The following is a 16,301-nucleotide window of genomic DNA, read 5'->3' on the forward strand; positions in this document are numbered from 1 at the left end:
CATTTCCACGATTCATGCGGCATTTTATTTGGGGGGGTGTCTTGTGGTTGGCATCGGGTGAGAAGCATAATGACAGCAAAGGGCAAGCTGTTATCAGAGCCCGACGTGCAGAATACTTTCTTTGTTTGAGAAAGGAATCCCTAGGACTTCCAACAATCCAATAGGAAAGAGTGTAGGTGGGGGGCTGTAAAACAAACCACTCACAAAGTAACACCTCTAGTCTCTGGTGGCACTGGCTGGTGTAAGCTGGATATTAAGACACAAATTGCATTCAAGCAGGTCACAAGATGTCAAAAGATATTAGCTGCCTGCTGCGAGGAAACAACTATTCCCTTCAGCTTCTGAGAAAATAATATTTTCATTTTCTGTTTTTATTGAATGGAAACTTTAGGGAATATGTCTTTATGAAACACTACAAGGGTTTGTGAATTTTACACCTAAACAAAAGGTTGCACTCACAGTCACTGGTATCTAGGACGCACAAGATTTCATTTGGTGTCTGCAGTATAAAAAAAAAAGGGATTTGTGGCCAACACTGTTACCCAACTGCCGCCCATTCTTCCCTTGTTTGCAGTTATTTTGCTGTACCAGATGTTTCAAAGGCGCCACATGCTGGGCCTTCATTGCTGAATGCAGCACCTGACCTTCCCAGTAATTGACGAAAAATATTGATGTAATGGTGCAGGTCTGATTGTGATTTATTAAAATCACTGCCGATCCCGGGCCGTCTGCCAGAAATGCAGCCTGCTGATCTTATGACATTAGAAAAAACATCAATATCAAACAAAGTAAATGACATTAATTAGAAAGTATTAAGGCTTTAGAGCCGGATGTTGCAGAAAAATTGCACAAGGCCATGTGAGCACTTGGGGTTAGGGTGGGGTGAGGTCGGGGTAAGGAGTATGCACCCTTAAAGACAAAAACAAGGAGTGTGTGTCAGGGAACAGAACACGCTAGTACAGTATAAGAAAAGGGGTCTAAAGTGAATTTATAGCAATGTATTTATAAGAGAAAAAAAGAGCCCAATTGCTAATCATCTTGCCAAAGATTAACTACATTTAACACTCATTTTGAATGAAAATGAAACTAAAAAAAAAACAAATTAAAAATCTATACAGGCAAAGGTAAAGATAAAAAGCTGCCTTGCATTATTTTTTTTTTTTTTACTTCTGTTAAATGTCATGCCTTACAGGTAACTATACACTAGCACAGCATGAAATGGGGTTTGACTGACAATAAGCAGTCACAGAACCTGATGATCTAATGATAGAAAAGTCATTTTCAGAACGAGACTTCCCTCTTCATTATTGCATTTCAGTCTGAATTATCTAATCCTCTGACATGCATCCATCATCTTAAACTGTTTATTTCACATTGAGATGTGTTGAGTCAAAGCCCATCACAGTTGACATTAAGAAGTAAGCTAAAAGCACAACTTATTGTGTCACCACAAAGATGTCCCACATTCGTCAAGGACAATGATCAGGTACCCTGAAAATATGAAATAAGAGGGTATCTAATAAAGAGGGGGGAAGTCAATGCATGGTGTGAGGATACTTGTCAAAACGGAATATATAAATAGATGAATATTACAAAAACAATAGGGAAAGAAAATATAAGGACCTACTGTCGTTTGTACTCTTATCGTGGCAGTTTCTCAGCTGTAGTGGCTTAGCTAATCTGTGATCTAACAATAATAATAATAATTAAACATTTTACTTATACAGTGTCTTTCCCATGCTCAAGGCACTTCACAGAGTCTCACAAAGAAACAGCAGGTACTGTATATGTAACATTGGACACACATGCTCCCTGAATAGAACATTAAAACAGATAGGATACAGGATATACAAAGGCATTAAATAGAATAAAAGACAATAAACCAGAGTTAAAAACTAAATTCACTACTAAAAGAAAGTCTAGCAAATAAATTTGTTATATAACACACACATACAAATTATACTGAGCACCTGGACAGAGAGGAAGACTGAAAGAGGAGGCAGAGTGTCAGGTTAAGTTCAAAGCCTTCCTGAACAAATTAGTTTTAAGTTGTTTTTTAAAAGAATGAATATAAATTATATAATGACAGGGCAGATAAAATATTCTGCTTGTCTCTCTTGATTCATACACACAAACTATTTTCCTTCCAAGCAAAAGTCTGCCCCACACATTACCACCTCAGTAGTGGAATATCTGATAAGCATGAAGAGGAAATATTCAATTCGCCCACAGTTTCACGTACCTGACACTAACATTCATTCTGCAGATGATTTCACCATTGTAAAACATGAAACTCGCTTGGAGTGCTTTACTGCTTTAAAGTCTTTTTTGGGATGTAAAACAAGGAATGCTGCACCATAAAGTATCATTTTCACATCAGTGTTTACTTCTGTTCTTTTCTGTAGCTGTGTTAAGCAAATAATCGGTACAACACTGGTAAAAACCAGTTCTATTTATGCTTCCTTGCTCATCTCATTAATGTGGAGTGAAGGTGAATTTATAAAAATGTGACATGCTGCATATTTTCCATATGAAGGTGCACTAGAACACACCATTGTGCACATTATTACGCTTTCTGTACTTCAAAGTTTCGATGCAAATTCAATTTATGCAAATCATTTCATTCACTAATAGCTGTAGTACTTTGTATCAGGACTAAAGACACTCTGAATTTCGGCTACAGTCTTAAAAACTTCCAAGGTAATCTCGTGAAATGTCTGAATCAAAGCTAAAACAACAAAGATTACCTTCTGGGGATCCTTGGACATACTATAACCATATGTTCAACAACTGAAAAACTTTAAGGGTCAGAATTCTGTTTCAGCTTCTTTCATCCTGTGCATCAACAACAGGCTCCCCTAACTCAGACCTAAGGGACCCACTGTGGCTGTAGGTTTTTCTTCCAATCAGATTCACAATCAATGATCTCATTTGATTAGTTGTTTTTTTTGTTCTTTTATTCTGCAGCAGTATGCTTTTGGCTTTTATAAGACATTTAGTACTAGGGTGTTGTACCATGTTAGCCATTATGGATGTAGTGAGAATGATTTCAATATGTAAAGATATTGGCCCCAAAGAAGGTGCCTGAGTTGCCTCGAAAGCTTGCATATTGTAAATCTTTCTAGTTAGCCAGTAAAAGGTGTCATTTTGCTTAACTTCTCACTACATAAGGTGTTTAGAACAAATTATATTTTTGCTCTCGCTTTAAATGCTTAACTCTCTTTGCTGTTTTCCTGTTATTTTGCCCTTTATCTGGGAAGTTTGCTCCATTCATTGTCTCCTAATAATGACAGTTAAAAACAAGCAAAGCAGACATCCCAGCAAACAACACAGAATGATGAAAGGCTGCTACTACTTCAGTGGCAGACCAACTAATTAGTAAATAATGGATTTAATAACCAGAACATCGGGAAAGGCAGAATGAAAATCAGAATAAAAATATTCCTAAAAAGTTGTAACAGTTTAGTAGATTTGAACCAGAATTTACCAAACTTAATCTTTCAGTTTCTTCATGTAGTGCATTTACATTTCTGCGAATAACCCAAATATGTGACCATGTAAACTCTAAACCAGGTTAGTGTTAAAGATTTTGTAGTCTGCGCATGTATTTGCTTCACACGCACTTTCAGCATCAGCAGGAAGAAGCATCCACAAGGCAAATGTTAGGGCAGCCACGGTCTACAATAATGTGTCTCAATATTTCAGACATCGTCAAATTTGTGCTGATGAGCTGAACATACAGTTCTAAAATCAGTAACATAATCTTGAGATCAGTAGGGTAACATGTCAAAGGTAGTGTTGTGTTGTCTAATAATATTTTAAAATAACAAATAACCTAATAAGTCGATACTGATCTTAATGAAGTAAAAAATACCTGTGTTATCATTATTTCAGTAGCATTTGGGGTAATGCAAGAAGCACTTACATCAGTATGCCGTCCTTTGTAGGGTTTAATTGTACACGCAAGCAGAAAAGAGTTTGCTGTGTGCTATCTAGCACAATAACTAATGATATTGATAAACACAAGATTATCATCACAGGTGTCATGCTTATTTTCTGTGACCTATGATGACATTTTAGTTTCTTCTTTTTTTTTGAGCATTTTCCAAAGGATTTTTAATAGCGGAGAACTCCTGAAGATTACTTGCCCATGTAAACATGAATTATTAATTAACTAGGTTTCTGCAGTTATTCACCTTAACCCAATTATGCGTGTGCATGTAGACACATTAATTGACCCCAAAATGCAGAAACTGGAGAATAACAGATCACTTAATTAGGCCAGGAGTCCATTTAAAAACTGAAGCTGGTTGGAACAAAAACTGCAGTCTCAGGGGGTTGCCAGGACCAAGAGTTTTGGAAACACTGCCCTAAGACATGTTCTAATGGGAACCTCTGACAGGTTAAAGAAAATGGAAACAACCAATTCAATTCAATTCAGTTTATTTCCACTCTTCACTGATTGCAGATGCAAGGTGCTGAAAGAAGATTTCAGGTAAAATGCAATTACAAATTTTACTAATTACATAATGAACGCTGAAACTGTCTACCCCCAGCAAGGTGTTGAAATGTACTACAAGAGAATATTGCTTTTATATCTCCATTCTGGAGAAAGTTAAAGCTTTATGCCTAACTAGACCTTAACATCACTGTGTGTGTATTTTAATAAATGTTATTTGCTTTGATATCTAAAGCTCTCATGTTATTTTAATTAACTTTTGGCAATGAACATGACAATCCAATCAAGATGCAACACCAATGAAACATCTCTATATTCATTTTCTAACTAATTCCGGGATAACAGAAAAGCAGCCCATCCAGAATGAAATGCTAACCAGAATCAATCTTACAAGCATAGTCACATGCAGACACATTGAGTAATTTACAGAAACTACTTAATGGGACTTCAGATAGGAGAAAATCTACTGATACATAAAGAGAACACGTAAACTCCATCCCAGGCAAGAACTAAAATAATCGCAAAATAACTTTTCCTCAATAGAAACATAAGACACGGTTGTCAAAAAGTCAAAATAACTCATTCCATCCATGATTTGACAGATAACATGAAAAGCCAATGATAATGGGAATAGCTCTGTCCCGAACCAATCAATTGGCTGGAATAGAGTTACAGCCGTGTCAGGTTAGGTTGACGCACACAGCACAGATTGGGAGCACAAGTGATAATGTTTTGGTTAAAGCAGCCATGCACATCAGTACATCAGGAGTGGGAGTGAGATAAAAGAGAAAATGATGACAGAAAATGTTAGTAAAAACTCCAAAAATAAGCATTATTGAAGAAGACACCCTAACAGACAGAGTCCAAAGCTCAAAAGATGAGGACACTGCTGAAAAGAAGGGACAGAGAAATTCGGAAGTATGGAGATATTTTGGCTATTTAAAGTCTGACAAGAAGCAGAGAAAGAGTGCATTGTAAAATATGTCCCAAGCATGGTCCCACAAAGACAAGTAATACCACTCATCTTTTGTACCATCTGAAGCAGTGTCATACTTTAGAGCACGTACAATGCAGGACTTTACAGTCCCAGACACAGACAAGTGCTGCACTAATGGAAATTCCTTGTGCCTCTTTTTGCCTTGGAGCATAAGCTGACCACAATTCAATAAATACATTAATGTTGCTTATGTTTGAACTTGTACGGAGTATATACAGAGAAAGTTTTTTTGTCTATTATTTGTGTGTTTCTTTCCAAACTATTTAAAACAAACAGTTTGAATCTATACAAAGGAAAGAATACAGTATAGAGGAAGGTTTTTGACATTTTATTTTGTATTAATATATCTGGAACTGACCAAAGACTTTACTTTGTGTTATCCTGTAAAACTTGAAAGCTTTAAGATTTCAGTTTTAGATTTAAGATTGTAGAATTTTAGAATTAAGATTTGATTTCATCTGTTTGGAGTTGACTAACAAATTTAGTGTGTTCTGTAAAATTTGAACGCTTTTGATTGGTCAGAATTGAGACTTTATTTTGTATTACCGATTTTTACTTATTTGGAATTGACCAAAGAATTTTGTTGTGGATTTTATTTGTGTTCTCCTGTAATACTGGATGCTTTTGACTGGTCAGAATTGATATTAGTTTATTATATACACAGTAAAACCTCAATTATCCTTCACTCGATTAACCATCAGTCTCTGTTAACCAAATAAAATACATACCAGCGCCTACCTATTTACTGTACTACTACTGCCGTGTGGTTTGCTGCGAGCTCTGCACTTTGGAACACATCTCCCTTCTGCCAGCGCGTGGTGTTCTTCCCCAGCACCACGTTAGGCCACATTTCGAAATCACAGTATCAGTTATGTACCTTTAGTTTAGACAGTGTTTCATAGCTTTTCTCTTTTATTACTCTACTATACATTATTATGGCTTATAAACACAAGTGTGGTGTTGGAATTGTCACAAAAAAACTGAAATTAATAAACATTTACAAAACAGCAAAAGTACTTCAAGTATTGCTTCAATATATAGAGTAGGAAAAACAACAGTGAACTATATGAAGTGTGATGCCGACAAAATTGAAAAATATGTTGAAAATGGAAACCATTGACGGTAATGTTAATGTATTCCTTTTTTTTAATTCTGTTCCGTTATGTTTTGTTAATAAATTGTGATGTGCTGCTGGGGGAGCAAAAAGTCAGTATTAAATGTTATAAGTAATGGGACTGGGTGATGGGCTTCTGGACGGACATATCTATTAGGAGATGAGTAACAGGAGAAGTTAGGAGAAAAGGGAAGTTGCAGTAGAAAAAGGTTTGAGTAGGGAGTCAGGAGACAATAAGCTGGAATGTTTTTGCGGTATAAAAGGAACTTGAGTGTCAGGAGTTCAACTGATTGGTTGGGAAAGCTTTCTTTTATTGTTTAGGAGGTGTGCTCCGTAACCCAGATAATTGAGTATAAGACAGGGCACCGTTTGTTACGGAACGAATACTCCAAGTAAAATTTATAAAACTCCAGTACCTCTAAATTGTGTTTCTTTATTGCACTGTTCATTACAATATTATAGGAATGAATTCATTTTGTTAATACTTATTATATTTTGTTTTGTAAATAAATATAAGTATTCGCTAATCTACATTATACATTTTTTAAAGTAGCTGTTCTGTTATCCGTCTTTTCAAAGCAAAGCCATTCATTATCAATTCACCAAACACAGAGAGTCTTCAGATGTTTCTTAAACACACTGAGGGAATCAAATGTTTGAATGTAGGTCTGCAGCTGGTTGCAACAGCTAAGAGATTCACATGAAGAGTCTGGATTGGGATTTGATACCACACAGAGCAGCCATCGTTACATATTGGGTAGACATAGGTGTAAGCAAAACTTAAAAAAAGAATTTCCATTAAAGTTTACAAATTGTAAAAGTGCAATTATTTAAAGAGATGCACCAAAAAAGAAGTAGATGTTCTGAATAGAAAGCCTGAGCATTACGTATTTGAAATTAGCCCAAGAGATAACATCTACCACACATTTACACCTATTAAACCTATTTACAAGGGTTCCCACAAATCACTTTTTTATTATTGTATCTTCATTATCTGAACTATTCTCTAAAAAAAAGTATCACAGGTAAATCCATTACATCCAGTCTAACACTTACAATTGCAAACTAGAATATTTTAATTGAAATTATGCTGAAATGTCCTATTTTATTTAAGTTTTACAGTAAAATAAATAACCATTCGTTTTTTGGTCTCTTTTTTAATGGTCAGGCTGAGCAAAGCAAAGCAAAAACCAGCACTGCAGAACTCAAGCGCTCACTCACACGCAGAATCAAGTACAGGTGGCAATCCACTACATAACAATTCAAGCCTATCTAAACAGGACGCAGACCAGAATTTAAAATGGTATGATGCAATCACGCTATCAAACACACTGTACAGAAGCCACAAGACAGGAGGACAAGGGGAATAAAGAACAAAAATCAAAGAATACCTCTTCTTCAACAAGAACACAGAGACTTGGTTGGAAACATAAAAGGCAGATTTCCCATAAATGTTTTTCTTCATGGAAAGATGCATGAAATAGGTGACCATGCAGTGGGCTGGAGAGTAGGACCTTAGGGACCTTCAGATCTCAGCTTGGGGAACAGGATGGATGAATTTTGTTGGGCTGAGTGGTCTGCTGTTGTTACAATCATTCAAATGTTCTAGTCTTACACAATGGCTTTCCAAATAACTGCATATACTTCTAACGATTAATGAAAATATATTGTATGGTATTAATAAATAAGAGAGTGCACCGCAAATTGTGTCCCAGGCATGTTCCCACAGAAACAGGTAATACCACTCATCTTTTGTACTTTCTGAAAAAGTGCCATGCTTTACATCACACATAAGGCAAGACTTTACAGTCTTAAACTTCTGCCAATCTCAGAAATTAAACTTTAAAATAAGCAGAAGCAAATTACACAGCTAAAACAATTTTTATTTAAAAAGTTTTGCTGTATGTTTCAAATAGTAAAATATTTATTAGGCGTCTTTTTGATATAAACTCTGAAAACAAAAATACCATAAAGATGAAAACAAATGCAGGCTTCTCCAGACTGGGCTTAGCTTCAAAATTATATTTGTATAAGTCAGAAAACAATCTTTTTCCTTTTAAAATTCAGTTAAGTGAATATTAGGAATATTGTATGTTTTAAATCTGCATTCATCTATGTTAGATGATTGTAGCTTTTTTTTTTTAAAGTATAACCAAAAGATATTCAGAAATAACCCAAATTCGACCAAAAAGTAACCATATGCTGGTGTTTCAGCACATAGAACACCAATCCAAGACAAATGGAAATGAATCATTAACTTATTGTGCATAAAAACTGTCATGCACCAATTCATCGAGTTAATCAGCAATTAGTAGTTATGGCCAACAGCCATAGCAAATAAGGTAATAAAGTTTTAAAAATTGCTAAAACCAGCCGCTGTATATATTTCTTTGGTCATTATTATTTCACAGGGTCTCATGTGTTTTCTGATTCTTGGATGGCCCTTTAAGGTTTTTATTGGCATTGCAGCACATGGCTAATTCTTACACGTTCAGCCCACACCGCCTTCCTCTCACCAATGTTTCTCAACCTTTCTGGACCCAAACTCCAGTTTTGCCATTTTATATTCATTGACAACTCACCCTCAGCAATCCCCACCTTGGTGAAACAAGCTTACTTTGTAACCGGGGAACATATTGTGTAGTGCAATCCCATAGTTGAGACACACTGCCTTACATGGATTCCGTATGCAGCTGCAGAGATGCGAAGATCAGTTTGAGTTAATCGCTACCAGCAGTTAAATTATTCATACTTATGACCCATACCAGACCCACAAAGACTCAGTTGACCAGTACACTCTGTGAACAACACATTGCCAATTTAAAATAGCTAATCACTAAATGGAGCCATAAGTTGGTGTATGGCTGCAGCATGTGCCCATATTACTACTACAGATTTTACCATTTGAAATATAAATATAAGCAGAATGGAGATACTATGGGTAAGGATCTGCACTGATATCTGGAAGGTTGCCGGTTCAGATCCTGTTACTACCAGACTGGATCCTACTCTGTTGGTCTCATGAACAAGGCCTTTAACTTGAAAATTGGTCTGGGGCACTATACTATGCCTGATCCTGGTCTCTGACACCCAAAGGTCATGTGAGAAGGCAATTTTCCCTCAGGGATTAACAAAGTATTTATAAAAAATAAAAATAAATCTTAATATATTGAAAAGAATGTCATTAATTTTGAGGTTACACTTTTTTCATTTCACAAACCTCAATGATTGTGAACTTCCCCTTGGGATTAATAAAGTTTACCAAATCTAATCGACTAAACAGCAACTTTTATCACTTACAGTATCTGAATTTTCCAATACAGGCATATTACATAAGAAAAGCTGATAATATCTAACACCTGCTGAGAAAAATCACCTTTGATCTGGGCAATAAGGAAACCAAAAGCAAGAACATACTGGATTTGCATCAAGGAAATAAATTCCTAATACTGTATATATGTTTTTACCTAACAGACGAATTCCCCCAGGCTCCATGTTTGTCAGTCAAAATGTTGATGATCTTCTGTATCAATTGTGTGGCTGTGACGTGGTCTCTGTATTTGGCAGCTCGAATCAAGTGGTCACACATTTTTTCTTCATCTCTCTTTTCAGCTGAGTATTGGGCACAGTGAGACTGTAAAAGATTGGGGGGGGGAGTCGAAGATTTGTTTTAAAACGCATTTTAGTTCAGTATTACACACTTATAATTAAAAAAAAAAAAAGGAAACAAAACAAGCATAAGGAAAACAAAAAAATAAGCAATTTTATTGAGAATAACTTTCTACAATATAGGCAATTTCTCCAAATAAATTACAACTAATATTTAGGTATATGGTAAACATAATTGCTTAATAAATAATACAGATGGCTCTTATGGTTTTCATCATGCAGCTTTATAAGTGAAATCAAACCATGGGGACATATTTAGAAAAAAAACATCGGGATAAAAACCGGCTTTAGTAAGTCATTACCTAACCACATAAGTTTGGATCAAATGCACACTTCTTGTCTGTAAACTTTTTTTTTTTTAATTCTGGCACTTGTGTGACTGCTAGTTTCCATGAACGATAATTATATAATCCTACAGAGATTCCTTTATTGGAGTTTAATAAGACAGCATGTATCTGGGCTTAGTCTTTAAGTCAGAAATACCGCAGGGTACCAGTTCTTCTGATTTTGCTCTAATCTGAGTGTGCAGGGGAAGCAGTACCGTAACCTTTGTAGCTGAACAATCTCAGGCAACTGGCCTTAGCCTGAAAGTATTGTAAATTTAAACATAAAAGTTTGGTGTATTCTGGAAAAGGTGAAAGGTAAAGCAGGATGTTTGCATAGTTTAATTGTTTAGCTTTTTTGACTCTCATGGGAAAATAACTGAATTTGTGATAATGATTCTGTAACATTTTCTGTGTTTGAGAGAACAGTAAAAAGCTATGGCACTCTGCTAATAGAGATATAAACAAGTCAATCGGGTGTTTTGAGTGAGTGCTCATCTTCAGCAAGAAGGGAGGGAAGCTGATGCTTCAGATTTTCGTTTGAAAGTAAAAGGCAACACTTTTCAGTACTCCCTCAGCTGTTAAGAGACAATTGCGAGGAGCATTCAGCTCAGTTGCTGTTTTTGTCTTACAATTTTTGAAAGAGAACTCACTTCAGATGCTGTTTAGTTAAAAAATGGACACTTGCAAGAAGTCTGTCTCTTCCTGTTGCTTTTGTTTGGTAAAAACTGACACATTGAAAAGAGCTCTCCTTCTACAGCAAGAAATGTTTTTCCTTTTCATTTTTCAAATGAGGAAATACAGTCATGAGAAAAAGTAAGCACACCCCTCATGAAAATTCAAATACTGACTTCAACATATTTGAACTGCAAACATTAGGTCTTCATATAAACATCAATGCAGAAAAATGTGATTTATTGAACATACAATTGACTAAATGGGTTCTTTCTCAAAGTCTAAAAAAACAAAAATTCAGATTTACGTATTAAAGTAAGCACATTTATCCTCATTTCAAATCTATGAAAATGTAATTAGGTGTTCTAGATGAGGTGACAATGGCTAGAAACACCTTAGGGAGTATGCAAGCGAACAATCTTATTTAAACTGCAATTACCAAGGTTCTGGTTTCTCTTTGCTATTGAAATGTGGAGTGTCATCATGCCTAAAATCTGACCATATCATACTAAAAGAAACAGTTGGTATCCAGGTGTATGCATGCACAATCCGAAAGCAGCTACACAAATTTGACATATTTGATAGGTGTGCTAGGAAAAAGCCGTTGCTGTCAAAGAACACTACTAGAGCATGACTAGTTTGCCTTTGAACATCTTGGCCTTCTTGAGCAATGTGCACTGGGCATATAAATCAAAGTTAAAGAGTTTTTGGACACAGTAATAGCAGACGCGTTTAGCGCAAGCTAAGACAGCACTGCAGGAGAAGAACCCGATACCAGTTTTGAAGCACTGGTGTGGAAAAGCTATGGTTTGGGGTTGGTTTGCTGCCTCATGGTCTGGGCAGCTTAAACTCATAACAGTCAACTACAAATGCTTCAACATACCAAAATCTGCTTGAGGAAAATGTGAGGCCATCTGCCAAAAAGCTGTGGTTGATCCAGAAGAGGACCTTTCAACATGATAATGATTTGAAGCACACCAAGGAACTGCTCAAAAAGAATAAATGAGGGGTTATGGACTGGATATGTCAAAGCCCATTGAAATGATGCGGTTGAAAGGGTATGAAATGGGTAGTACATGCAAGAAAACCCACAAACACCTTGTAATTAAAGGAATTTTGCAAAACACCTACAAGAAGTCATTTCTACTAAAGGGGTAATACCACCTTCTGCAGGCAAGGGTGGACTTGGGTTTTTCCAAGTGTAACTAAGAAGTTAGGAATGTGTCACCAGCACCTAGCTATTGAAAAATGGAACAGAATGAACACTTAACCCACCCAGACTATGATTCTTTGCATCAATTTTTATTTTTCTGTTATTGGTGTTAACAAAGATGCATATCATTTTTAAGAGAAAGCTTACAGCTGGTGCCTCTGTCTGACAGCTATTAGCATTTCCATGAGGGTTAGACTGTTCATTCTTTATCTAACTGTGGTCCCTGAAGGACACAAGAGGATGCTCTTGTTAAGCTCTCTATTGGGTTGAAGTAAAGAAGTGAAAGCAAGCAGCCTGTTATTGGGGACCCCAGTGTTGAATATGCAGGGTACACTACGAACAATGAGACAGGTTAGAGATTACAGGTAGCAGTTGTATAGATGGTTTTGACATTTCTTCTTATGCCACATTAAAAAAAAAAAGAATTTAAGATGTCAATACACTAAACATTTAACAAGAAAACTAGCACTTACAGTGCTGTAAATAAATTATTAGCCCACTGAATGATATGGGGAAAAAAAAAAAAAACTACACTTCACGGATTTAACTAAGCTGCAATAATAAACAGGCATATGCATGTTCTCCCCGTGTCTGTGTGGGTTTCCTCCGGGTGCTCCAATTTCCATCCACAGTCCAAAGGACATGCAGGTTAGGTGCATTGGCGATCCTAAATTATCCCGTGTGTGTGTGTGTGTGTGCACCATGCGGTGGGCTGGCGCCCTGCCCAGAGTTTGTTTCCTGCCTTGTGTTGGCTGGAGTGGCTCTAGCAATACACAGTCTCTGGCACTAGAATTACAGCAGTTCTGAAGGCAAAAGTGTTTCAACCCAGTAGTAGCATGGTATTCCTAATAAAGTGGCCAGTGAGTGTATAGTGTATGAATATACAAAAGCATATTTAGCATATCGCTGATGACGTTACTCTTAAGTAAATCCACATATGGGTCTTATTATGGGTCTAGATCAGTGTTTCCCAAACTCGTTCCTGGGGAACCCCTGTGGCTGCAGGTTTTTGTTCCAACCAGCTTCTGTCTTTAATTGGACTCCTGGGCTAATTAAGTGATGTGTTATTTCCCAGGTTCTGTGTTTTGGGAACAACATAGAAATTAGAAAACTAAGTTTGCTAAAGAAAAAAATATTAAAATGTACCAAGCAGTTATATAGGAATAATGTATTTTTTTCTTTTTCAAGGTGTTCTAATTGTTTAATTAATCCATTATTTACTAATTAGTGGGTCTGATGCTAAAGTAGTTGCAGCCTTTGATTATTCAGTGTTGTTTGCCTGGGTGTCCGCTCTGCTCGTTTTTAATGGTCATTAATAAGATACAATGAAGGGGAAAAAAATGCACAGAGAAAGGGCAAAATATAATAAAATCAACAAAAGAGAGTTAAGCATTTAAATCTATAGCAAAAGCAGATTTATAAATGTCTTATAAATGTAAAAATCTTTTTTCTGCTTTTCTGAATGTCCATTAAAAGAGAAAAAAATACCAGCTAATTAAACGATCTCAGTGTTATCAGGTGTTGTCACTGATTAGGAATCTGGTTGGAACAAAAACCTGCAGCCACAGGGGTTCCCCAGGACCGAGTTTGGGAAACACTGGTCTAGGTTATCCCTGACATATTCTAAATTCATTTTGAAATGTCTGCATAATATACATTTATTTATATATTTAGTCAATTTTGGGTACCTGGAGTTGGGGTCAGAGTCAACAAAAATGTACAGGCTCCGACTCCTAATAAATTAAAATTGTCATGAAAAAAAATACAGCAAGTTCAAATGTCCCATTTCACAAACAAGTCATAATTAAGTACTTCTCTGATGTAAGAATAAAGCCCAGTGCCTAGTTGTGTTACTACTAGTGTGAAGTTCAGATGAGCTATTATACAACCTGACATTCACATATTGTAATATGGATTATGGTACATTACAAGAAATGTTTTTATTTTATTTCAGACATAATGTGTTTAACAAGTTCATTTGAGCGTAAACATGTGTAATGATGTAGGTGTAGGTGTGTGCTATGGCCTGATGTGTGTTCAGGGGTTCAGTCTGCACTCTCCACATTTTCTCCCACCCAGGGCTGAACTTTAGCATAACTTTGCACACCACCTGTTCTAGAAGATTTTGAAATTAAAAAGGAACAGATTCTAAGTATTGTGACCGATAATGCTTCTAATATGTTCAGCAAAATTGAGAAAATGAATAAAGTAGATGGAGAAAGTGACAAACAGATATTAGAGGAAGACAGTTCTCCAAGTTTTGGAGAAAGTGAAACCGAAGAAAATAGTGAAATTTTGGATAACATTGCTGAAGAAGCATCTAAGCTCACTATTATTCAACATATGCAGCATTGTGCTGTTCATACTCTGCAACTTGCAATAAGAGATGGATTGAAAGATCGTCATGCAGCTACTCTAACTGGTAAATTTTTGCAAGTAACTGTTGTAGCCAGGGCCCTTAAAACAGATGCCATTTTGAAAAGACGTGCAGGAAAAGAAGGCATTTTGGATCAAACAACACACTGGGGAAGCACTTATTTGATGGTAAAGCGTTTTTTGAACTAAAAGACTTTCTTGAAGAACTAGACAATGAAAATGTTTTATTAACTGAAGGCCAGTGGGCACAGGTAAAAGAACTGGAAAGTCTACTTTCTTATCCCTTTACTGTCACCAAGAAGATTTAACACACGGTAAATTTTTCTTGGAATGGAAGAGCTTGATATATTGCCTGAACAAAAGTGATGGATGGATGGATAGATAGATAGATAGATGGATAGATACTTTAATAATCCCAAGGGGAAATTCACATAATCCAGCAGCAGCATACTGATACAAAAAACAATATTAAAGAGTAATAAAAATGCAGGTAAAAACAGACAATAACTTTGAATAATGTTAATGTTTAACCTCCCCTTCTTTTTTTTAAAGAATTAAAAGAAGTTGAAAAGTATGATCGCTCATCGAAACTGACAGTAGAAGAAGCCATCCTTGTTGATCCAGAGATTATTAGTGATGTGGCTAGAACTGTAACAGCAATGCCACCCACCAAAGTCAGTGTTGAAAGACTATTTTCAGCTCTAAAAATAATAAAGTCAGATTTAAGAGCTTCCATGAAAGAGGATCTGGCAGAAGCAATTCTGTTTCATAGAACACTGCTTTGAGTTAATTATGGATTGCATTTAACAGCTATTCTACTCTACAACTGTATTTCAAGTTTAATATATAAACTGTTTTAGGTTTTCCAGTTTTTGTTTTTTGTTCATGTAGTTAAGCTTTGTTTTTGTTTTAAAACTACCAAAGAATGTGGTTTATATTTTTTAAACTGGTAACGTTCCTGTTCCTGATTTTTATGCAAGCAACTACTTCAGAGCCACTTGATAAAAACAATAAATAAAATCTTAATTGTTATTTTTTTGCCTTTTGTTCAACTGGCCAATACGGTACAGAGTCAGTTTCCTAGCCAGTAGTTCTGTGGTTAAATGACGTGTATGTTTCCTTCCTTCAATCAACATGGAAAATACATTAGCATATTAAATACAGAGGAGCAGAAGTCCCGGAAACTAAGGAGTCGGAGTTGGAGTCGAAGAATTTATCTACCGACTCCACAGCCCTGCATTTATCTATTGTCTGACTGGCTCTATTATTTGTCCTGTGAATCTGTATCCTTGTTTTTTAAGTTTCTGCAGAATCTGAATTTCCCCTTTGAATTAATAAAGATTATCTAATTTGCATTAAATTACACTGAGAGATACCCGATACTTTATCCCAAGTCAAGTCTGTAATATCATTAAGAAGAAAGAACGCGCTGGTGAGCTCAGTTATCACAAAGGAACTGGTAGTGAATTCAGGGT

General features: G+C 36.1%; 1 protein-coding gene across 6 annotated transcripts in view; it reads right to left on the bottom strand.

Annotated features, from left to right (window-relative positions):
- Positions 1 to 16,301, bottom strand: part of lrba (LPS responsive beige-like anchor protein) — a 792,225-nt gene that overhangs the window by 483,908 nt on the left and 292,016 nt on the right. For all 6 annotated transcript variants that reach the window (XM_039750242.1, XM_039750239.1, XM_039750241.1 and 3 more), the window contains exon 36: positions 10,038 to 10,204. In XM_039750242.1, the coding sequence (XP_039606176.1) occupies positions 10,038 to 10,204 (167 nt within the window). The remainder of the gene's footprint in view (positions 1 to 10,037; positions 10,205 to 16,301) is intronic.

Source organism: Polypterus senegalus, chromosome 4 (assembly GCF_016835505.1).
Source record: "Polypterus senegalus isolate Bchr_013 chromosome 4, ASM1683550v1, whole genome shotgun sequence".
Classification (NCBI taxonomy): domain Eukaryota; kingdom Metazoa; phylum Chordata; class Cladistia; order Polypteriformes; family Polypteridae; genus Polypterus; species Polypterus senegalus.